Source organism: Calonectris borealis, chromosome 11, assembly GCF_964195595.1.
Source record: "Calonectris borealis chromosome 11, bCalBor7.hap1.2, whole genome shotgun sequence".
In the NCBI taxonomy this organism is placed as follows: Eukaryota; Metazoa; Chordata; class Aves; order Procellariiformes; family Procellariidae; genus Calonectris; species Calonectris borealis.
Window position 1 is genome coordinate 18022691 of NC_134322.1, and position 25760 is coordinate 18048450.

Consider the following 25760-nt stretch of genomic DNA (forward strand, 5'->3'; position numbering starts at 1 on the left):
TGTGTTACAGGCTGCACCTTCTGGTTTCATTTCGCATACAAGGAATCCAGTTCATGCCTGTTAGACCATTCCATGCTGTGAACCAAAGCAAGGGAAGCAGGAATGAGTGGGAGATTTGCTCTAAACCAAATTGCTCCCATGGTTAAAGAAAAAAAAAAAGAAAAAGAAAAAAAGAAAAAAGGGACAATTTTATTCTTTTAGAATAAAAGACACAATTATTATACTTAGTTTTCTTACACACACACAAAATGCCTAAATACGTGTTATTTAAATAACATGGATACCCGTAAAAGCAAATTAATATTACCTCCACGAAGCTTGAACTCTTTGCTGTAGAAGTGCATTGATAAGCATGCCTTTAATAAAATAGAAGAAAATTGTTCACACTAAGGGGTGTTTATTTGGTTTCTGAGCTGGTTTTAGTCAAATCGGAACAACTCTAAGAGGAGACTGTTATGGGTTCTACTCAGGTAGTTCTTCAGGTAATATATTCACTTTGCATGAAAACACACTCAGAGAACCCCCAGCTAAAAGGTATTTCTCTTATTGCCCTAAAAGATACATCTTGAATTGCTTAGTATACTAATATAGCTCTAATTTTGTAATGGTCATTTACTAACTTAAATTGATATTGAACAGATGTTCATTTTGCAATAAATTCAATTATTCTCAATGGAAGACTCTTTCTAATCAATTATTTTAGATGTTTCTCTTACTGAAAGAAAAAAAGAAGCAAGGTCAAAGAACAGATTTTTCTGTTCATTCTCCTAGTCAGTGCTACTGACATAACCATTACAAGACTGCTTTTCTGACTTGTCTAGCATGTGACGGAAGTTCATTAAACATAGAACACAGTTTTACAGTAAAGCAGAAGTTCTGAAATTTAAAATAAATTTAAAAGAAGAACAGGTATTGTATAGGAAGACTTGATCATATCTCTGTGCCTACTTCCATGCTGACTCTTATAATTTCATCTGAAGAGATTATAAGGAATTCAGATTCCTTACAAAAGGTCTGGTACCCTCCTGGATCCAATGTGAGGATGTGAGCACTGAAGATATGGAAGCACAAAATACATGCTCAAAACCTTTGATCTGAGCTTCCAATCATGCACTGCTATTGAAACTGAGAGCTTGCCAAGGCAGAGACAGATTTTTTTTTCTGTTTGTAAAGCACAAAGTATAAATATAGACCTCATATCTATGAATTAAAGTACATGTGCAATATATTATTCAGACCTTTTAAAAACATTTAGAAATCCTCTAGTGATCTAGCTGTAGCAAGCACATCTATGCTGCTTTCATGTGGTAGACTGAAATCTGGGGGCATTATCTCCTTTCTGAGACCTGTTCTGTAATAATCCTGCTGAAATGTACAGTGTGTATCAACCTTCTTAGCCTGCCTTTTAAGAGTGAATGTTTCTCATATTTCATCAAAGCTATACCACAAGAAGTTACGCTTACAGAACTGCAGTGCTCTGGTTAATCAAGTTATTTGGAGTATGTTTCTCTCAGATAACTATATTCTTTGGTTGGAACCCATGAGAACTTCTCTTAGATGGCTTTCCTGCTTGCTTTCCCTTTCATTTGGGAGATTGTGGGTGCACTCTGTTTGGACTTTATACTTACCAGTTTTCATTAATGTAGTTATTTGTTCATTCAGTGAAGGTTTGTAGCATTCCTGTTAGTAATTTTTTCCTCCCTTTTCTGAGGGAAAAAGGGGAAGGGGAAAAGGGGAAAAAAAGAGAGAAAGAGAGAGAAAGCCTAATATTGATCTAAACATTCTGCTACCTGAGCCTGTTTAGGACGTTCTTGTCTAGTATGACACTGGTTCTCTTTTATTGAAAGTCATGTAAAAGTTTCACACGCTGACTTCTTGCTATACTTGATAAATGCAGATAGGCTTGAACAAGAGCTTAAGCTTCTCAGCTTGAGCTTACAGCTGTGAAAAACAAGAAGATTTCAAAGTGTACTTCTATACATCCCAATGCATTTATCTCAATGTCCTCTGAAGTGCTTGCCACTGTTTTCCTAGCTTGTCCGATATTAAGACTGTGGTTTGAGAGATACAGGCTGAAGTCTCTTCTTGTCTTGAACCCTCTTCTATCCCCAAACTATCATAATTCTGAAAAATGATGAAATGATGCACTCATTTTCTTCTTGAATGGGTTCCTGAACACGTCTAGAAGAGTACTAGATCCTTGTGGAGGGGCATCCAGTCACAGTGAGGAGTTTAAGAAATGTCAGTAAAAATGAAGGCACAGAGATACTGTCAAGCCTCAGTGCACATAGTGGAGCCATCATCAGCAACTCTAGTTAGGTAGAATCTAGGCTTTCCTTATCAGCATTATTTACAATAACTGAAGTTTTTATTTATGTCAGTATTTGACTTTACACAGAAGACAGTCAGGGACAAGTATTAAAAAACAGAAAACAAAACCCTGTCTTATAGATACTGCAAGCATTGCATTATAATCATTAATCAATGCATACTCTTCCCTCATCATGTCTTCTTATCTGCTCTGCACAGAGTGGCTTGCCTATTGCTTTAATTCATAAAGGTACTGACCACGTATTATTCACTGCACAGATTAATTCAGATTCCTCCTTGTGTTGTGTATACCTCTCTTTACTACATTTATTACTTTGTTCATACTTCTGATAGAGGCATCTATAGAAATTATATAGGTATATTTAAATTAAGCCAGAAGATAAAAAAAAACGCCTTTTCAGGGAGCGGTAGAAAGCATCAGTGTGCTTGTTTTATTGGCTTTGCAGGCTGGAAGTTCCCATGAAAGATTAGGTAAGATGATTTGCGCCTTTTAGTTGCAAAGCTCAGGCTATGCTGGACGCTCTCAGTACATATTCTCAGCACCCTTCGACTTTGCTGAATGTGCAGTTCCATGAAACTCTGATTACTATAGAATTACAGCTCACTGGCATAAAGCATTAGCATGAGATTTTTTTTTTTTTCCCCTGACAGTCATTCAAGAAGGGTACAGGGGAAAGAAAACAGCATTCTAAAACAAGCGTTGCATAGGAAATAGACACATTATTTAAAATACTGCCAGCAATCTTAATTTTATTTTATCATAATGCTATTTCAGGCCTATCAGTGAACAAACCTGTGCACAACAGCATGGGTTTGTTTTGTCAGGGAAAAGACCAATGAAACATTCAGGACTTCACTTCTTTTTTGAACAGGAAAGCAATATGCTTGATTTACAGTTACAGACGGCAGGTTAAACGAGTCCTTCAAAAAGGAAAGGATTATGATCAATGCTTTCAAAGCACTGAAATGCAAGACTGAGTAAAACAGAAGCAGAATGCAAAGCTACAGGCAAAAGTTGATGAAAGTGCATTGTAATTCAACATGCTCTGCCGCACAGCTAAATTAGAGACCAAACACCTCCTTCACTTTTCCAACACAGAAAGGTGAGATTTTTAACATTTCTCTTCAGTCTTTTCTTGTGAATAGCTTTAAATGTCTAAGCTATTATGTGCTTACCAAACAAAGAGCTGTTTTGTACCAGAAACAGCAATAGTAACAATGTCGCTTGAGAACTTCTTGAAAGTAAATGCATATTCTTTTCACTGTAAATGAATCCAAACAGGAGCCAAGATTCAAACAACTCCCTTAAGCATTGTACTGAAATTTTCATGGAGCATACATATCTACACAGAGAACCAGGTATAGATTACCTTGTAATATACTTACTAGATATTTTAGCAGTTACTTGCTTGCAGTTACTAGCATTTTTCATCATCTATCCAATCTATTTATTGCTTTTAAGTGCAAAAATGGTCATTCTTACAAATACTCATCTTTGTCCATCAGAGAACAGAGAATGCTGATGACGATTACTGCAGCAGAAATTGCTAATGTGCTCATTGCTGCAGCTTTTAATACATGGAGCAATCACCATCTCAGTAACTGAAAGGTATCCCATTTTCAATTGCACAGACTCCGTATTAAAACCAGCATTAGGTTTCCTTTAGTATCACTAACAGAGATCACAGCTGGTGGAGGAATCTAGCCATGGAGCCTATGATTCTGCCAGCACCAGTACTGACTGAACGGAATGAATCTATGACCAAGGAATTCTAAAATGCATCTGTCCACCCAGGTTGTTTCCAGAAGTTTCTACTATAACCTGTAACAACAGTACCATGACTGAAAAATCCGCAAATAAAGATGATGAGTTTGCACACTTTGATGGCTGAAGTACAATTCCTTGCTGACAGGTTGGGGTTGCTTTTATTCTTCAGCCATGTTTTTTTACATGGGGAGCAAAATAATTTAACATTTGATGCCTTAAGCATTGACTAGTGCTATGATGAAACCAGGCAAAACTAACAGATATAGAAGGCTGAAATAAACTTCTATTTAAAGAAGTTAAGTTTTTATTTTATTTAAAACTGTATTTAAAGACGTGCTATGAAATCAAATCCTTCCCTAAATTCATTATTACAAATTTCTGATTCATAGAAAAATGAACCTTGAAATGACAGAAAGTCAAACCAATTCTAAGGAGATCTGGGACATGTTTTTTGATAGAAAAAGTTGTAAGTATCTGAATAAACATGCCTCAGTTTCCAGACCTGCAGAGTTTTTAAAACTACTGCTTACTCCCCAGTACTCAGTGGGAGATATGAAGGATTCACAGCTTCCAAAAAACAAGATTTTTTTTTTTTAATAGGTTCCTCTACATGGATTTAAAAGCCCAGATGCAAGCACCCATTTTGAAAAATATTGGTGTTAGAAGTTATAAATCATTAAAAGCACAACCCAGCTGTATAGTTATATTCACAAGGATAAGAAGAAATAATGTAACAGACAATATTAGCAAGCATTGCTTTATGTATCAGAATGAATTTGTATCTACCACAGGTATAAAAGTGAGTGAACGGAATAGGATTTCTAAAGTTACGAAGAAAAATAAAGCCATGAATATATACCTCTACTTTAATCTTCTGCCTTGAATGCTTTATACTGCTAGGTGAAGAGAAAAGGGATTTGGCATTCGCCAAACACAACAGGGCTTGCTGGGTTAAGCTTTAATGGCCAGGCCAGAGGGCAAGTTTTAGAGTTTATTCTTGTTGGTACCATCTTTGACAGAGAGGAAGGGGGAGGCAGTAAAAAAACCAAAACACAAAACCACAACAAAACCTTAAATATTTAAGAGTTATATTATGAGATGCTCAGAAACTCTGATAGCTTTGTACATGATGATAGAAATATTAAACTTTCTAGTCTGCAACTTTAAATGAAAGGTGTATATGGAACATAGGCCCTGAACTGCAGTAAAAGTATTACAGCTCTGATCGCTACCGGAGTGGCACTGTAAATGAAGACAGCTTTATTAGCCAGAAGTCTCATGAATTCTACATTTCAGGAACCCACTAGTGTATACCATCCTCATGGAAAGATCATTGGCATTTTAGACCAGTAGCTTAAAAGCCTAAAAACCTAAAAACCTTCATTCACTGCTGAGTTAGACTTCTTAAGAACAAATTTTTACTTGTTAAACTAAACTAAGAACATTTCTTTAAATTCCATTTTTGGTAAAGAGTCATTTGAATAATGCCTGTTTGCATTAACATGCAGTTTGCTATTGAACAAGAACAAATCCCCAGAAAAGAGGGAGAAAAAGAGGCAAGATTTATGAGAAGGACATTAAAAATGAAAAAAAAAAAGTGCCAAAACCACTTGGCATGAGAAACATACCAGCTGTACTTCACTAATCCATGGCTGATCCTTGGAAAGAATCACAAATCCACTCAACCAGCAGGCTGAGTGCCATTTTATTGGCAAGAATCGAGAACAAAATGGAATCAAATACATACTCATAATACTGGCTATTAAAAATTTTGTTTGGGTCTGATAAAGTATATATTAAGGACTCTGGTTAATTCAGCCACACAAAATAAAAAAATGAAAATAGAAAAACTAAATGTAGGAATTTGCTAGAAAATCATTTCAGTATTATGGCCTCATTGCTGCAAGACATATACCCACTGAACTGGCCCCAAGTCCTGCACTTTGGAACTGTTTCAATGAGAGCCAAGAACTGAAGACATCACTAAGAAATACCCAGATGTATTTCTTTCTGCTCATGGCTGAGGCACACTGCCAGAATAAACATGGAAAAATCTGTACAGTCAATGTCTGTGCTATGCCTGTACCTGCTGAAAGCTACAGGGTATCACCGATATCTGTTTTGGCAGGTGTGGTGTGGTTGTTGGAGGGAGGTTGTTTTTGTCTTTTCATTACAGTAGTATTTACTGCCAGCAGCAGCTGTCAAATCCACACATTTTCAATTCCCCTATAACTTTTGCACATCTTTCAGTCTGAATTATACTGTATTCCGAAGCTTCATGCATTTAGTGCAGCTTTTGTACCAGTTCAGTACAACTTTGGCAAACAAAATCCTAAACACAGCCAAATGACTAAACTCCTCATTAGTTGTTTTGCTAATGAGCTTTTATAATAAACACATCTCAAAAGTCAAAAGTAAGTTTAGTACTATAAAATATATAAGTTGGAAAAAAATTACAGAAATCATTAAATAGAGCAATCTTGTGCTGGTTCAGAGTTATATTAGATAATATTATAGGTAATTCCTTTTCCTCATGTTTATGACCCTTTGATCAGTATGTGAGCATTTCTCAGCACCCACCCACGGGGGGTGGGGGGACCATGGGGAATGAAAAAAGAAAAGGTAATACAACCTTTGCTTTCCAGGTTCCTGTCCACAGTCATGATAAATTAGCTCTATGATGACTGCTTGATTAAAAATTAATTGCTGTGGTAATTTAAAGGTATGCCTTATTTAATAATTAATGTATGGGAATTAAATTAGACTATTCACTGAAGTCTTATTATAAGGTATACTCAGAAAAAGATCCATGATCTTCATCATATTATTAAGGGGGGGAGGGATTTTATTGTGTCTTGGAGAAAGAAGTCTTCCTGACATATCTGATTGTGCAACAATTGGTCCTTATTTTGGCTCACTATTAGGGAAAATATGAATTTTAGTGTAAGACTTCATAGTGAGGTCCCTTCTATATAGCATAGCTCTATCTAGTGGTTGATTAATCCAAGTGCATCTGACTGTTTAAAGAAGACTGAATCATGAATTTGATGAAGGCCAGGAAGGTCTTAGGAAGGTGACACTTTCTTATTCTGATCTGCTGTCATCCACCTTGCATAAGTCTGGAAATACACCAGGAAGGTTGTACTACTAGCTAAATCCTATCTTTACATACATTGATGAATGTGATTCCACAGAGCATTCTCCTGGAAACTAACATTTTTTTTCAGTACAATTTGCAGGAACAAACCAGTGGCTCCAATACTTATTCAAGCAGGGTACCTAAATATTGGCCTGACAGATAAACTCATCAAAGTCAGCTGGATAGTTCACATGCTTTTTCCACTAAATTGGGATTTTTCTCCCTAAATTGGGATTCTCAGTTGGGAATTCTCGTAGGCATGTTTGAGCAATGTGGAAGAGGTGGCTGGAGAGCTTCTGTTTAACCACTTCTGTGCCACTGTGGGAGACAGGAAGGCTTGCAGCTGTTCCCCAGCCTCAGCACTGGCTGGTTAGGGGCAGTGCCCTGAATGCTAAGAGCATAAGCACTGGCTTGTTCACCTTGGAAGCAGGATGATCTGCATGCAATGGCTGCAGCATACTGTGGGGTAGTATAGTCTTCCTTAGCAGGACTAAGCTGCATACTTCTCCGTACCCCCTGTGCTCTGCAGCAGACGTGCTATGGGAGAAATGAGTTGGTACTGAAGACCTACCAGATCAACATGACATGTTGAATCCAAAAAGCTACGCAGCCCACTTCAGAAAATGCAAATGGCTGCTACATTTTTTCCCAATGTCATCATCCATCTAGGGAATATATTGGACACTAATCTGTGTCAGCTTCTAATCGAATGTAGCAGGGGAAGAGCTGCTAAGTTTTGTCCTGTGTAACTGAGTAATGGATTTCATCAGCACAGGGCAAAGGTCACTAGTTTTTGCCGGTAATTACAAAAGCTCCACAAAAGTAGGCCTACAGTTTTCCCAAGCTCATCGGGCCATTTATCCAATGGAGGCTTAAGGAAATAATGAGCAGTTACTTGATAGCAGTTACTTGATTAACGCTTTAATGATAATTTTGGTTAATAACCGTATAAATAACTATAGTTTAATTTAAACCATAACAATCCTGCTACACATCCCAGTGTAGCAAAATTAAAGTAACAATGTAAAATCATTGCAGTTGGTGAAAAAAAGTCATGTCTGCTGCATATAGCCAACTCCAAAATATAATGTGTATTTTTAAACACTGCTAAAGGTTAAGCCCACAAAATAGTTCTATGAAATTAGCTTTGAATGTTGTGTAACTTTTTTCTAGAAAGCCTGGAAATCACCTCTCCATTAGAGTGATTAGGACACATGAATTGGGGGCCTGTCAATACTCCTGGCACTAGGATTAGGTAATTCTGATCACTGAAAGCTTCAACTGTAAACAGTGTCTTTCATTCAGGCTGCATCTATTTCTCTACATATTGTTCCAGAAAGCAACTTGAACATAGCTTCATTATTTTGTGCACAGGAATTAAATAGGTTTACAGCCCAGTTTTCATGACCTTTTCAACTTATGTTTTATCTACAACAATGACACAGGTGACACAGAAAAGTTTTACTAGCTATATTTTCATTGTAAATTACTCAAAGCTGCTCTAAATTAACTTGTATTCTAGCAAAACAGTAAAATGCATTTGATGTTTTGTGTGCCTATGCATAGAAACCAGAAGCACTTACCTGTTTCAACACTTTGAAGAGCAGTAATGGGAAGTTTCATACTGACATGTATAAACTAATGAAAATGTAGTATTAGTAGAACATTTTACCTTATCAACATGCCAATTATTTGAAAATCAAAGCAAAGTGATTTGAACAAGCTAAATACATCCCTCAGTCTTCATTCCATGAAAATTTCATAGCTTCTGTTCTCCTTTCAGAGAAAAAAATTCAAGATGACAGTAAAATTTACTGGTTTGCCCTTGTTCTTGATTCAAGCACAGTTTGCTAATGAATTAGACCCGTAAGATTAACAGAGGTTAGTGTGGACCATTTCACATTATTTTCTACCAAGTAAAGTATGAAACTGCTCGGTTTTCTAAATGCTCAGTCAGGTGCCTGAACACAAGTACCTGACACCAATTGAGATGCCTGGTGTATCAAGGACATCCTCCCAGGACTAGCATCCCACAAGCCTAGCATCCCACAGGGTCTAATGAAGACCTCAGCAGCTAGAGGCCACAAAGGATGGGAAATGGCACTAACTGCTTCAGTTCAGGTACCTCAATTGTGCTCTTGCGCATTCCTCCTAATAATGCTCAGTTACAAAAAATAAAGATAATATGGCTCTCCCTCAGCGCTAGGAAAAATAACTTCAGAACATTGTAACTTAAATTAAAAAATATTTACAAATCCTACTGAGTGACACAGGTAGGTGAATGTCCGAAAGGTCAGAGATTGCATTAGTGGTTTTATTTACTCCAACTACTAAAGCTTTATCAACAGCAAAATGTTAATACCATAGGATTTATTATGGGGGAGGCAAGTAATGATTAAAATTACCTAGGCCATAGACTGGAGTTGGACACTAATGACGAATGTATTGGAATACCCATTTTTAACAAGCCAGTTATTTCCCTTCCCGTTATTTCCTGAATATGATACGCAACTGCAACACTAATCAGGAGCTCCTGGAAGACAGCTACCCCCCTGGCTCTGCTCCTCAGGCTGACTGTCAGCATGGGTTCATATTTCCAAAGGCCCAAACAGATAAGGACCCATATACATTTAAGGCTAAACCTCCATTCAGAACCTGCCTCAGCTGCTCACATCCCTCAGCAGACAAGCAGATAACAAGGGGCAAGACAAAGTGCCGAGAAGCAGAGATAAGGCATTCTGGGCCATGGGGATCATCGCTGTGGTTGTGTGCATGTGGGGGGAAACTAAAACCAAAAAATACTTTCCGATGAGATTAGTGCGGTACAGAGCCTGGCTGCCCCTGGGTCCTACAAGGATCCTCCTTCTCCCAGCCTTTTGGTTTACCAGAAGGAGATCTACATGCAGCAACTAGTTAAATTAACTATTAACTAGGTAAATTAACTATTCTGAAGACAGAAGGCCAATACAAGAGTTTGGGATTCTCTAGGATGAAAGACTGCTAAACTTATTAGTTTAGCCAAACTTATTAGTGTTTGGTGAAGGCATATCATATCATATCAGTGTTTCAACACTCAGAGCTAGTAACTTAGGAAAACACACTAACTTTTCACCTTTTAAGCCTTCTGTTCAAAACTAGGCCTGACAAATACAAGCAAAAACATGTCTGATGCACTTCTGGGAATGAGAAGAATAAGGATTTTGTAAGGAAGGCTCAACAAAATTGTGAAGTGAAATAAGAACCAAATACCAAAACCGGTACAATATTCAACAGCAAAATTAAAAGATTCTCAACTTGAGATAGTAAGTATCAGGTTAAAGAAATCTTACCCAAACATAAAAGACTGTTTTCCAAAATTAATGAGGTCAAGCTGGTTTCCATGCTTTCATATAACTTGCAGCTAAGCTAAGCTGTAGAACTCCTTGGTGAAGGATGCTGTAGAGACTAAAAGGCAACAACATAATTTCACATAAAACCCCTCCAATATTACCTCCGGTCCAGACAATCCCTACCTTAAGTATTGCTGCACAGGAGCAAACTCTGAGGGAGAATAACTACATCTTCCCTCCGTTCCTACAGCACTCCCTAGGACTGCACTGTTACAGCACTGGGCAACACAGATTTCTGGTCTGACCCAGCACAGCTGCTCTTACATTCTCACGCCTTACCTCTGAAATTAATAGGACATTAAATGGAAACAGCTTGTCAGCTCATGAGCAGTACGCCCGATTCCCACCTGGATTTTCAATCTGAAGTTTTACAAGCAAATTCATCTCCATAATTGAAAAATATTTAGGGGACTCAAACTTCAATAAAACCTAGGTAAATTATTAAGTGATTAAGATGTAATTTCAAAACAGCATGCCCTGGGCTATGAGCACTGGTCCAGCTAATCACATGCTGATTAAATCTTTTAAAAAGATTTGGAATTTACCCTTTGCTCTTCACTTTCAAACTGACAAAGATTTTGCTTTTGTAAAAATATAATATAAAAATAACTACCAACAATGTAGAACTGGACAAAGATATTTACTACTTAATGTGAACATGAAGACAAAAACCTTATGTGTTCCTCTTCAGCTGTCAATCTCTGTAAAACACATTAATAAATAAACCAACATAGAAGTTAATGATTTACTGCTGAATTGTATTAGGAATAGTCTTGGGTACTGTGTATCAGAAACAAGAGAGGATGAACCCCTGAAAAAATTATTTCTCGCCTTTTTTGTGAAAAAAGATTTGCAATACATGATGTGTGACAGAAGAATTGGGGAAGAGGGAAATTAAATTCAACTAGGAACTCTGGAAATAAAAAAGGAAAAATACTTAAATGTCTATTCTGTTAAAAAAAATACAAACAGTACATTTAGTACAGCTTAGTAACCATTGCTTGCTTTCCACTGGTAGAGGCTTAAGGCATTCAGCTATTAATCACATGAAAGTAGATATTAAGGAATATTAATCCATACCAGCTGTTACATCTTTCACTGTGCTATTATTAGAGATTAATCTTTATAGAACAAGGCTGCCTTTTCATGTCATTTCCAAGAGGACATCATACAAGCTGATACTGTTTTACAACACATCTTCATAAAGGGGTTGAAGAAAGCAGGAGATAATGACTACATGGTGAAATTACATTCAACTTCATCCTTCAAATTTAAGGCACTTATGTTTAGAAGAGACACTGTCACTGTAATCAGTTGATCAGTTAATTTTTATTGTGACTGTAAAAAAATGCTTTTGCTATTTACATTAAAAGAAAAAGGATATTCTCTTAGCGATACTGAACGTTCTCTTATGGAAAGTTCAAGGCCATGTAACTTCCTATCTTCAGTAGCAGGGAATGAATCCAGTTAAAAACATCTAATATGACCTAGTTGATGGAGCCTTAATGAGTAACATTTAGGATTGTGACAGAATTTTAACAAAACAGAATCAACACTGTGAGCATAGTATTTTCTAATGAAGTATAAAAACCATGTTAGGTGAGCCAGGTTTTTAGAGCAGCAATTGCTTTTACTGTTGGATATACGTCACAGACAACTGCATCTGCAGACTCTAGAGAAACTCCTATTGGATCACATGTTGGTGGAATGCCATTAAAATCACAAAAAGTATCACACTGTTCCGAAAAAGTAAAATTACTGGCAGAAAAGGCCAGTATTATCCATTAAAGATTATGAGATCACCATTAAAAATAAGCTGCTAATCAGTTTCTTGAGTTTTAGATGAGACTGTACCAGTCGCACTAGGGAAATCAGTTGTCATAGTTACAAAAAATCTATATTCTCTATACCTGCAGTCTCTTCGTTTTGTTAAATGCAAGATTCTTCTCTAATTATGTTGCAATTATTCATCAGGGTACCTTTGGTTTTTACTCATTTGGACTTTAGATGGATCTTACAGATTACATGCGTATTAGTTTTATAGCAGAGCCTAAACGGTGAGGAAGAAGCTGTTTAGTCTAGGGTTGTATGATTCACTGTTCTCCCACTCTTCCTTGCAATTTGCACATTATCTCATCAGCAGCCACTGCCCTTTCACTCTCCGCAAACTTGCAAAAGTCCTTCAGTGGCTCCCTTTTCTCAGTCTGCCCATATTCTGTCTGGGCAACGTGATCTGCTTCAGTTGGTCAGCTGCTCCCTCCACAGCACTGCCTGAACCTGCCTCTCTCTTTGACAATCTGGCACGTACAACTGCCTTTCACAGTCTCTGCTACCTCTCCTTAATCCTCTCCACCCTCATCTTCATCTGCTGATGAAGCTGTTACATAAATAACATTGGTTTTGATGCCTTTTCCTCTCTTTTCCTCCCCAAAAAGTATCTTAAAATTCTGCTTTTTAGAATCATAGAATCGTTAAGGTTGGAAAAGACCTTTAAGATCATCGAGTCCAACCGTAAACCTAGCGTGGCCAAATCCACCACTAAACCATGTCCCTAAGCACCACATCTACACGTCTTTTAAATACCTCCAGGGATGGTGACTCAACCACTTCCCTGGGCAGCCAGCAATGCTTGACAACCCTTTCGGTGAAGAAGTATTTCCTAATATCCAGTCTAAACCTCCCCTGGCACAACTTGAGGCCGTTTCCTCTTGTCCTATCACTTGTTACTTGGGAAAAGAGACCGACACCCACCTCACTACAACCTCCTTTCAGGTAGGTGTAGAGAGCAGTAAGGTCTCCCCTCAGCCTCCTCTTCTCCAGGCTAAACAGTCCCAGTTCCCTCAGCCGCTCCTCATAAGACTTGAGCTCCAGACCCTTCACCAGCTTCGTTGCCCTCCTCTGGACACGCTCCAGCACCTCAATGTCTTGCTTGTAATGAGGGGCCCAAAACTGAACACAGTATTCGAGGTGCGGCCTCACCAGTGCCGAGTACAGGGGCACGATCACCTCCCTACTCCTGCTGGCCACACTATTTCTGATACAGGCCAGGATGCCGTTGGTCACCTTGGCCACCTGGGCACACTGCTGGCTCATGTTCTGCTGGCTGTCAATCAGCACCCCCAGGTCCTTTTCCTCCGGGCAGCTTTCCAGCCACTCTTCCCCAAGCCTGTAGCGTTGCCTGGGGTTGTTGTGACCCAAGTGCAGGACCCGGCACTTGGCCTTGTTGAACCTCATACAGTTGGCCTCGGCCCATCGATCCAGCCTGTCCAGGTCCCTCTGCAGAGCCTTCCTACCCTCGAGCAGATCAACACTCCCGCCCAACTTGGCATCATCTGCAAACTTACTGAGGGTGCACTCGATCCCCTCGTCCAGATCATTGATAAAGATATTAAACAGAACTGGCCCCAAAACTGAGCCCTGGGGAACACCACTTGTGACCGGCCGCCAACTGGATTTAACTCCATTCACCACAACTCTTTGGGCCTGGCCATCCAGCCAGTTTTTTACCCAGCAAGGGGTATGCCCATCCAACCCATAAGCAGCCAGTTTCTCCAGGAGAATGCTGTGGGAAATGGTGTCAAAGGATTTACTAAAGTCCAGGTAAACAACATCCACAGCCTTTCCCTCATCCACTAAGCGGGTCACCTTACCACAGAAGGAGATCAGGTTGGTCAAGCAGGACGTGCCTTTCGTAAACCCATGCTGACTGGGCCTGATCACCTGGTTGTTCTGTATGTGCCGCATGGTGACACTGAAGATGATCTGCTCCATAACCTTCCCCAGCACCGAGGTCAGACTGACAGGCCTGTAGTTCCCCGGATGCTCCTTCTGGCCCTTCTTGTAGATGGGTGTCGCATTTGCTAACCTCCAGTCAACTGGGACCTCCCCAGTTAGCCAGGACTGCAGATAAAGGACTGAAAGTGGCTTGGTGAGCATTTTCGCCAGCTCCCTCAGTACCCTTGAGCGGATCCCATCCGGCCCATAGACTTGTGCGTGTCTAAGTGGCATAGCAAGTGGCTAACAATTTCCCCTTGGATTACGGGGGCTTCATTCTGCTCCTGTCCCTGTCTGCCAGCTCAGGGGGCTGGGTACCCGGAGAACAACTGGTCTTACTATTAAATACTGAGGCAAAGAAGGCATTAAGTACCTCAGTCTTTTCCTCATCCTTTGTCACTATGTTTCCCCCTGCGTCCAGTAAAGGATGGAGATTCTCCTTAGCCCTCCTTTTGTTGCTAATGTATTTATAGAAACCTTTTTTATTGTCTCTTCCGGCAGTAGCCAGATTAAGTTCTAGTTGGGCTTTGGCCCTTTTCTCCCTGCATAACCTCATGACATCTTTGTAGTCCTCCTGAGTTGCCTGCCTCTTCTTCTAAAGTTCATAAACTCTCCTTTTTTTCTTGAGTTCCAGCCAAAGCTCTCTGTTCAGCCAGGTCAGTCTTCTTCCCTGCCGGCTCACCCTTCTGCACATAGGGACATCTTTACGCACATAAAGGCTCCTGCGCCTTTAAGATTTCCTTCTTGAAGAATGTCCAGCCTTCCTGGACTCCTTTGCCCTTCAGGACTGCCTCCCAAGGGACTCTGTCAACCAGTCTTCTAAACAGGCCAAAGTCTGCCCTCCAGAAGTCCAAGGTAGCAGTTGTGCTGACCCCCCTCCTTACTTCTCCAATAATCAAAAACTATGCCCAAGACAGCCTCCAACCATCACATCACCCACAAATCCTTCTCTGTTCGCAAACAAGTCCAGCGGGGAGCCCTCCCTAGATGGTTCACTCACCAGCTGTGTTAGGAAGTTATCTTCCACACACTCCAGGAACCTCCTAGACTGTTTCACCTCTGCTGTATCGTATTTCCAGCAGACATCTGGTAAGTTGAAGTCCCCCACAAGAGCAAGGGCTAGGGATTGTGAGACTTCTTCCAGCTGCTTACAGAATATTTCATCTGCCTCTTCATCCTGGTCTATAACAGACTCCCACCATGATATCTGCTTTGTTGGCCTTCCCCCTGATTCTTACCCATAAAGACTCAACCTTAACGTCACCATCATTAAGCTCTAGACAATCGAAACCCTCCCTAACGTACAGGGTTAGCCCGCTGCCTCTCCTTTCTTGCCTATCCTTTCTGAAGAGTTTATAGCCATCCATTGCAGCACTCCAGTTGTGCAAGTCATCCCACCATGTTTCTGTGATGGCAACTATATAATGGTTTTTCCTGATGCACAATGGCTTCCAGCTCCTCCTGTTTGTTGCCCATGCTGCGTGCATTGGTGTAGATGCACTTCAGTTGGGCTATTGATACTGCCACCTTTTTGCAGGGAGAAACCCTAATTCCTACGTGACCATTCTCAGGCGCTTCCATGGTTTCTAACACATCCACAGCTCTTGCGTCTTTGCTGCCACATGGATCTCCATTCCCTACCTCCAGTAAGATGGCAGACAAAAGGACCTCACTAGCACACTGTCCCTCAAACACTGGCGTGCTGCCCCCAGGCTTATCTCTAGCGAGCCTGGTTTTATCCCTTTCCCCCTTCAAATCTAGTTTAAAGCTCTTTCAATGAGCCCTGTGCAAAGATTTCACTCTCCTCTTCATGCCACTTCCCAGGACAAACTGGCTTTCCCATTCCATCCTGCTAAAGCCTGTCTACAGGACTTCTCCAATCTCCAAACTGGATAGGTGGCCAACCCTACAAAGACACTTCTGCTGCTTAATGTCAATAATTTGCCTGCTAACAACTGGCAAACGTACAGGGCAGAGGTACTCACAACACAAAAGATAATGTACATATTAGGAGGTAAAACTGGGGTCCAAATGTAAGCCTTTAAGCAGTTTATCTTATTGCTTACTTTTTATTTAAATTAACAGGGCTTGTTGGTTTTTTTTTTTTTCTTGTTTCCTTCCTCCACCCCCCCTGCTAGCTCTGAAATCATAAGGGATAAAATATGAAAATGATCAACCACTTTTACAGTTAATTAGGAGTCAGACAGTTAGCCAGTTTTATAACAAATATGAATCTATGTAAAATCCTTCCATTCAGCCTTTATACACCTCTGCCACCCAGCTGTGAAAGGCTGTTGCAGTGAATCCTTGAGCTATATACATCATGAATGTACTTTACCAATCCTCAATTATATTTCTCTTTATTTTATGTATTAGTGAATGACTTTGAAAAACATCAGTTCATCTCTTCTTGGGTAATTCAAATCTATTTAGAATTTTGGACAGTATTTACTCAATTTTTCTGAAAACTTGGAAAAGCTAGAAAAATAGGCGTAAAATGTGCCCTTGCACCTTCTGAACACGTGGAAGTTTACTGTTTTGCAAGCTGCATTCTAGGAATGAATGGCTTTCTTCTCCTTGCTCTTTGCTGATGTTTGTCAATTTTCCCTTTCACTGCTTGTCTGCCTCTCATGGATTTTGACTCTCCGTTTCCAGTCCTTTGGATAGCCAAGGTTTGGCTTACTTTCCATTTTTCAAAGTGAGCATCTTTATTGCAGGCACCTACACCAAGAGAAAATTGATGTCTGGCAACCCTGAGGAGGATTTGCATGAGCAATGCCTACATCACAGATTAGCTAATTGGAGGCTTGAAGGGGGGCTATATGATCCGGGGAACACTAAATCAGTTTTTTGAAAAGAAGAAAAGTTCATTTTAACCAGCTCCAGCTTTTCTAACTTTTCCAATAGCGTAGATCGCAGAAGTTGCACTAGAGATTGAGGCTCACATACAACAGAAAACTATTTCTGTGAAGTGGACAAGACACATAACAGAAAGGGAAACAGAGGCAAAGTGAGTTGCCCAAATTCACAAAGTAGGGTGGATGGCACGGCTAGTAACAAAACTGTGAAGTTAAACTGCTGATCCAATCCACCACATTGCCTATGAAATGGCTCTTTTTTCAATGCTTTCTGACTCTTCCTTTACACTGCCACCTATGTTTTTCACCTCATTTTTAAGGACTGACTAAATTAAAAGAATCTTCATCACTTGTGGCAGATTCTACAAATGCAGAGTCTGAAATTAGAAAGCACCAGAAAGGTTCTATTCATTAAGGCAATGGTTGATTCTTCAAACTTAGGAGTGGAGAGCATTAAGTACCCCAATCTATAACCTTTATTGCAAGATCAGCTAACCTACTATCACTATGCGAGACATGCACTAATACCACTCTCCAGCAAAATAGTTTTCCTTCGTTTATCCACACTTGTGTTTTCTAGGCAAAACAAAGGGGCAACCATTTGGAGCATGGTACCACCTACAGTCACATTCTGTATATCTCCTGCCACTGTAAAATCCTCATCTGCCTCAGAAGCACGATTATACGACTACTTGTTGAAAGTCAGAGAGAGCTTTGCAGTATCCATGAGCATTTGCTTCAGTTTTTAACAGGTAGCCACCCTTGACAGATTCCTTCTATAGAACTACATTCAAAGTGAAGATTGCTCAAGGCTTTCTGCTCTGATTTTTCCCTTCTCAGACTGCATAAGGCTTGTTTGCAGAACTTCAGTGGAGACATGCTGGTAAGCAAGAACTGGCAAGAGGTGCAGCATGAACCAAACATCAATGGCAGGCTTTTTTGAATGACACTAGGAGTAATTTGTGTTGGGAAATGGGCAGTGAAGCACAGTTACAAAAGGCATAGATGCATGCGAATCCTACAGTTGCCAGGAGTGAATATGAACAGCTGGACAGAATAGCATCAAATTGCCGAAAAGTAAAAAACATTATTCCATAAATCACAATGTGATTCTGACATTCAGTTCTGGGGAAGGATTTTGTTCTCTCCAGGTCTGCTGCAGTGCCACTCATGGTTTCATCATTATCACAGGTCCAAGTCAAGCATTAGGGAACGTTTCAAATATATCACTCCTTAAAACTGAAGGTCTGCTCACATGCAATATGAAAAAGGACAGTTCTCCTGCTGTTCCCTTTGTCAGCTTCATCTTTTTCTAACGCTACAGAATCTTGGTACCCAATCCATGCTTCCACTGATATGGCTAGCACAAGAGAGTCCAGAAATGCTTCCTATTATCCCTGCAATTACAAGCTACGAACCTGCACTGGTAGCAATTTTATCTAGACAAAACCCCTCTCTCCTTCTGGCCCTAGACCCCTGTTAATAGATTATTAAGCTGCTGCATTTTAGAGTAGCACCTCTGTATACAGAATTTGTATGCTGTTCAAATTTATAAAGGGGATGAAAGGTGTTAGATATATACATGATTGTTATGTGCTGGACACCAGGCCAAGCCTACCATGACACCTGCAACTCATAATACATGTACTTATCCTGCTGGACAGTCTGCACTTGCTGTAAATTGTGGGATTTACACAGTATTTGCCCAGACATACAGATGTTCTGAGATATATGCATTTTCCTTATAAGTAACAGCTATCATCAGTTTTAAAAATTTGCCAAACATTCGGGCTGAAACATACTAAGAATGTCAAAAAGCTCCCGCAAAACTCATTACATTCTCATCGCTGGAAGCCATCATGACATAACAGTCATACACATGCAGCGTTTTGGTTAGAGGTACATGAGGCTTTAACAGCGATACAGTGCAAGAAGTCTTGTCTCTGATTCCATGCTTACACCCTATCTTGAACAGTAAGCTTCCATGCCTTTGTGGTAACCTTTCCTTCACACTACAGATCACATATTGCTGTAGAAACACACCATCTGCTCCTGTTGGATATCTGCAGTGTATTGACTTGTAGAGAAGGGACTTAGTGCAACACATTCTTTGTATTTTTGACATTTTGACAATGTAACACTTTGACATTCCCTTCTTTCATTAAACGGAAGAGTACAGGCTGTGCTGCTGTCTCTAAGTTTGGGAGTCTGTACGAGAGATCACATGCTGCTAAGTACAGTTTTTGTTTGTTTGAAAAGGGGCAACTGATAACCTGTTGGCCTATTCTCCAGACACAAACCTGCCTCTATTTTTCTTTAGGACCATGAAAGTCTACCTGTGATGACAGTTTGATTATTGCCCCGATATTTTTTGAGCATTAAGGAAGATACAGAACCTGCTCTGCTGTACTTAGAGAGAAATAAATTATTATACCTAAGTTATTTTCTCACTTTCATCACTCAACTGACTCCCCAGACTGGAAAAAACACAGCAGTGTTATTTCTTGAGCCACTGAGACAACGCGCAAAATGTTTGCACAAAGAGAATTTCTTAATCACAGCAGAAATTTTGGGGAAAAAAAATGATATTTGAAATTCTCAAAAGGAATGTGTATGAAAATTATTTCACTGTAATATTAACCAGTTGCAGATAACTGTTCCAAATAAACCCATGAGCTAATCTTTTATAAACCATCAAAAGGTATAGTAATTTGAAGGAAATCACAGCTTCTTGACAAGTAGTTTAGAAGCAGAAAGTAAATTCATCCCGTTAATCTTTTTTTTCCTATTCGAAGTTTAATATTACCGTAAGCAAGCACACAAAGCTACAGTTCAAGATTAACAACTGCAACCAACTTCAAGGGATTTTATACTAATTTTCAAGGTTCGTTAACAAATGATAAGACAGATCAAAACAGTGACTTAAAGGGGAGACAAAATCATTTTTCTGTCTAAGGATAAATTCTCTCCGATCTAAGAGAATGTATTCATCCTTTCCCATGTTTTCTCTGGTTTGGTCATTTACAAAACACAGGACAAGTTATTTGCCTTAGTCTGAAAGTCTAATAATCTTTCCAGCTTTGCAATCCATGAAAGCTTTTCTAATGAATCACTGGTTAACAGTGTACTACCTTAAAAATAAAAAAAATTTAAAAATCCATTATACTTCCTATACCAGTACCTTTGAGATTTTCAAAGTTGTCTAATGTATTTAGATAAAATATTCTTTAAAATATTTTTTTAATATTCTAAAAAATTTATTTTTTTTAGACATTACTGTTATTTCTTGCACCACATTTGATAGCCAGGAAGAAGACAGTGATGTGAGCAATAAAGCAATTAAAAATATATTAGTGTCTCTATAAAAGCTTAAATCTGAGCTTGTACTGAGTATCTTCTTATACAGATAACCGCAGAGAATTTACAAGCATGGAAGAATTATAGGCAAACAGAAATAACATGTAGAGAAAAGCTGTTTCAATAAAATGGTTTTCTCTTCAGAGGAACAGAAAATGAGTCATGATAGGTGCATCTTAAAGACATTTAGAAAAAGTCAATGGAGATAGTGAGCAGAGATGAAAGCATTGTTTAGTACTACAAAAGTAATTTAAAGTAATTCCTATTAGCAGGAATGACAGACCAGTGATGTACATCCAGATAAGCTGCTTCCTTTTTTAATAAACTGGGATGTTTACCAGAAACAAAACCAAAACACAGATTTAAGTGTACACACACACAAGCACACTCCTTTTCTTAAACAGTACAGGTTTCACGTTTCATTTACAGCATTTTCTGTTGAGGTAGAGAATAACACCTTTAATTGCAGAGCAGGTAGCAACAGGTGTTCTTGTAGAACTGCTCAAGAAGTAAAATGTCATCTTCCTCTAGAGCACTGCTGTCAAAATCAGGGGAATACATGGGAAAGCTAAGCAGAATAGAGAGCTGAGTAGGGATACTTGGCCATTTTAATTACTCTTGCTATTCAGCACTACTGCAGTAAAAATTAGGAGTCAAAATCATGGACCAGGACCACACACTGTTACACATTCCTCAGAAAAAGGTCCATGAGAGTGGTAAATGGGAAAAATGATTAAAGTGGTAGGTGAAGTTTTCATTATAAATCTCTATGCTTAGCTACATCACATGGCTTTAACCATTTCCTGCCTAGGTTTTCCAGATGTATCTCAAAGCACTACATCCCTACAAAACACACACATTCAAGACTAGTTTCAATCCCTGTTTTCAGCTGTACCATGGGAAAAAGTTTACATTCAATACAAAACCTTCTCAAGCACAACAGCGCCCAGATTTCCTGCCTCAGTCGTCCTGACTCCCAGAGACAATCACTTCCACTTGCCCGTATGCTGACAGCATGCTATTAACCTCAAAGAGCCAACCAACATAATTTCTCAGCAGAAGTAACACTCCCAGCCTACCACATAAGCCTAAAAATCTATTTTTTTAATCAACTCTAGAAATAATATTTTTCTAATGAAAGGTAAAGTTTTTGTTCCCAAATGAACATTAAAAGCAAACAAACACCAAAAGAATTAGGAAGACTAAAACAAGCAAGCCATTAAGGGAATTTACAGCTTTTAAAAGACAACATTTTTTTATAATCAGAAGGCGAATCTTGTTAAGAAAAACAAAATCTGTACTGTGTTCCTTCTACCTTCACTTGACTAGTCTTTCCTATGGGATTAGTAGGATAAGATTAAACAATTTTTGTCCAGGTATTTTACTCTAACTTTATTCTATTCAGGAAGTAAAATTCTGTATGCTTTGCAGTATCAAGATAGACTTGGGGACATTAAAAAAAAAAAAAAAAAAAAAAAAAAGAAAAAACAGCTCACTGCACCTGGGGCACTATGTCTGCATTATGGATTTACTATTCTGATTTGTCACGTTTAAGTAAGCCTAGATATATAAAACAACATTTTAAAGGGAAAATCCTTCTCTTTAATTTCCTTTATCATTGTTTCTCTGTATTATTCAATAAATAAAGTTAATACTACCAGCCTATGAAACTACTGCTTATCTTTGAAAAGTCATTTGGCTGACAAAGCAAGCAATATACAGTTGTTCATGAAACAGAAGTATCTTGGAGGACAGCCTGGTTTTTCACGCTATTTGGACACAGCCATGAGGCACCTAAGAAGGTTGCAAGTAATGGGAAAAGTTACACCAAGCGACACTGTTGCTAAGTATTAGCTGACATTTCAATATGCCACTTTGCTTTATATCTATCAGAGGAAAAAAACCACGAACCGCAAAGGCTTGAGAGCCTTCCGTTTTTCTTCTAAGTGTTCAGGCTTAGCCCTAGTGACAAGGACATTACAGCTGAAGTATTCTTTTTTTTTTCCCCACCTAGTACTCAATGTCTGTAATAGGGCCTGTAATATGTGCTTTACATGCAACTTGACAATCTCTTTAGCAAAAAAAAGGGCCAGGGTTCCCAGTTAGTATATAAAAAAGATTGCTGTAAATGACTATCCCTAGTGCTTGCAATTCACCTGGTGATGGCCCTCGACCATCAATCTCTGCTGAAGAAGTCCCCTAAACATAGACATATTCTTTCTTGCATTCACAGATGACCATGACCAATATTTTGCATCATATAGAACAATCTTTTTTAAGAAGGAAACATTTTGATACATACTTAGTTGCCTGTGTGTCCATGACTAATTTCCTCCAAGATGCTGCCAGACATTTTTCTCTCAATTATGCTGCTTCAGACTTCCTTTCACCCCTTTAATTAGAATCTGACTCTAACATTGTGACGATCAGCAGAAATTATAGGTAAGAGGGTTGGAGGGGTTGGAAGAGAAGATAAAAACTATTTCTCATTATTTGAATGGAGTCAGTTCGAAAAAGGTCAGTTGAGCTGGAATCTAAGTAACCCTGAGCTGAAGTTAGTCTATATTTGTTCCAAATAAATCTATCAATCCATGGACAAAGGATGTATTTAAATTACCTTCACAGCTGAAAACTGAATTAAGAAACAAATTCTTAATTTTCATCTACAACATGCAAGCTTATGACAACAACAGTGAGCTTATACATTATAAAGCAATCACCTCATATCTTCTTTCTCCCCCCTTGTCTTTTTCATTCATATACTGCACAGCACACGATCTAAGCACAAACTGTATTTCTCATAGAATCTGTCTGCCATAGATGTTCAGTGAATCACATCAAAATACTTTACACATCCTATCGTTGATTGCATCTAAATTTGACATGAACACTAAGTATCAATAGTCATCAAAATATGGATAGGAATAATTACAGGCTAGCACTGTTCGGTGATATTTAACCCAACTGAAGACAGTGCACTTGTGAAAGAACTCCATAACAGGAATAAGATTCATTGCCAGAACCAGTGCAATGAACATGACTGATACCTCTGAGACTTAAAAGAGCACAGAGGGAAAGAGAATTGTTCTCATTTATAACCAGCTATTTCAAAAAAAAAAAAAGAAGAAAAGGGGCGAAGAGTGTCTCCAGCTGTTTGCCTCAGATTGTACTATTTGGGTAATTGCAGACTTACCTTTTGTGATCCAGATGCTGAGCCCTTAAATGAAGTACGTTTGAAGGAGCCACTCATCCTCCGTAAGGAACCTGTGAACTTTCCTCCTCTTCCTTTCTTAATCCCTTGGCCCTTACCCTCCATAAGGGACCTAGTACCCCAGCACCAAAGTAAACTTTGATTTTAGTCTTGTAGCCTGAGCAGTTTTCTTCCTGAAGCCAAAAATCATTAAGTTACAGCTTAAATAGAGACAGATGCATAAACAAAATCAAAGCCAAATAATGACACTCCTGTTCTGATATGCACCCTATCGCAAGTGTTACCAGCCAGTTAGACAAGTAGAAAAACAAGGCAATACACTGATACAAATTGCTGTCCCCCTCCCTCTTCTCTACTTCTCTATAATCAGGCTTAATGCACACAGCTTCTGCAAGCTATGGTTTTTAATGGACAGAGATTTAATAAATGGTGATTGAAGGTAAATCTACTTTAGAAGCAGCAGCCCAAAAGGTTTTTATTCGTGCAAAGCACAGGGCAGTCAGATGGAAATTATTTTGGTATCAGTAGAAAGGCACACGAAAAGAGCAGATGGTCCTCAGCAGACTATGGGTTAGAGGCCTGGTGGAATTCTAAAGGGTAACTGCTGAGGGCGAGTGTGCCTACAGCAGGTCTCGGGATGAGAAACCCATAAGATCACAAGTTAGATTCTAATTAATTAGGGAATAGGGGTTGTTGCAAATAAGGTGTGGTGTGTATTTTCTTCATGAATTCTTATTAATATCTCAATTCATCTATTTTGTACTATTCTGCCTAAATATGCAGAGGAAAGCAAAAGGAAGCAGTTCGGAGAGAATAAAAAAGAAATGAGGAAGAGACAAGGTGCTTTAAAAGAATAATAACATTATTATTGACTAGGAATTATCTAGGAATCTGTTAGACAGCCTGGTTTAGAAAAGAAGATGGATGAGAGCACAGAGAAACTAGAGATACATTTCAGAAATATACGCAGGCACTGCTGATTTGTAACTGTGAGGTAAGAAACACCACTAATTTTAGGATTTAGTTATATGGTCATACTTTTTATTTATTTACTTATTTACTTTTTTTTTAGGTTCACCCCTTTGTCCCTCAATAAAGATGGAGTGGGTGCCTGCTTTTTGGCGGAGGCAAAGCAAATTGTGTTGAAAACCTAAAACAAAACAAAACAAAAGTGGAAGAGGCTGATAGATAAAGATGAATCAATTTTGTTGGTCTGGTCAGCACAGCCATAATCAAGAAAATGAAATTTCCCAGGCTGGCAAGGGTAAGTAGCTGACATCTTATGACATACTTAAAGTTGTGTTGGGAAATGGGAGAACAAAAGTTCCATGCTCTGCAGGAGAATCACTTCTATTATATTAGTGCAAACAGTTTGTGGGATCAGGTTAATGGAATGTAGAGAGGAGGGCATGGACACTAAAGGGTCACAAAAGAGGTCTTCCTTTCTAACCATTCATTGAACCTAGGCAAAACCAAGGAAGGTAAAATTTTTGACAAGACTTCTGACAGCAGCTGTTGTATGATGTTGTTTTAAGACATGGCTTGGCTTAAGTGAACAAGGCTGAGGTAGAAGCTGGCAAATGGAATATGAAAATCTGGCAAGGACAGTAAGCTGATAGAGCATGGACAGAATAATCTTAAAGGGAGTTGTAATCAGACAAGCTACTTTACAAAGTAGTGCCTCATAAATTCCATGTACACCTGCTCTCCAGAAGGGTCTCTCCATTATATCTGGTCAGTTAGCAGCAAAACATTGCAATTACTGCATGGTCTTCTGTACTGTATCATTGAGTTAGTTGCAAAAGATAAAATATCTGGGTCAAAAACTACTCTTGCGAATTTAAACTGTTGTGGTCTTTGAAACAAAACAAATTACTCTATTTATACCAGAACTTGATTTGCCCAATCCTGCCTTTTTCATCTATAAAAGTCA

The 25760-nt window shown here is 39.0% G+C and overlaps 1 protein-coding gene across 5 annotated transcripts in view; it reads right to left on the reverse strand.

Annotated features, from left to right (window-relative positions):
• TRPM1 (transient receptor potential cation channel subfamily M member 1) overlaps positions 1 to 25760 on the reverse strand; it is a 155786-nt gene that overhangs the window by 69017 nt on the left and 61009 nt on the right. Inside the window, exon 1 of one of the 5 annotated variants that reach the window (XM_075160240.1) lies at positions 23810 to 24708. The exons of the other annotated variants lie outside the window; for them this stretch is intronic. Within the exon in view, the coding sequence (XP_075016341.1) occupies positions 23810 to 23932 (123 nt within the window). The 5' untranslated portion in view covers positions 23933 to 24708. Of the gene's footprint in view, positions 1 to 23809; positions 24709 to 25760 lie in introns of those variants that run through there. 5 annotated transcript variants of the gene reach the window in all.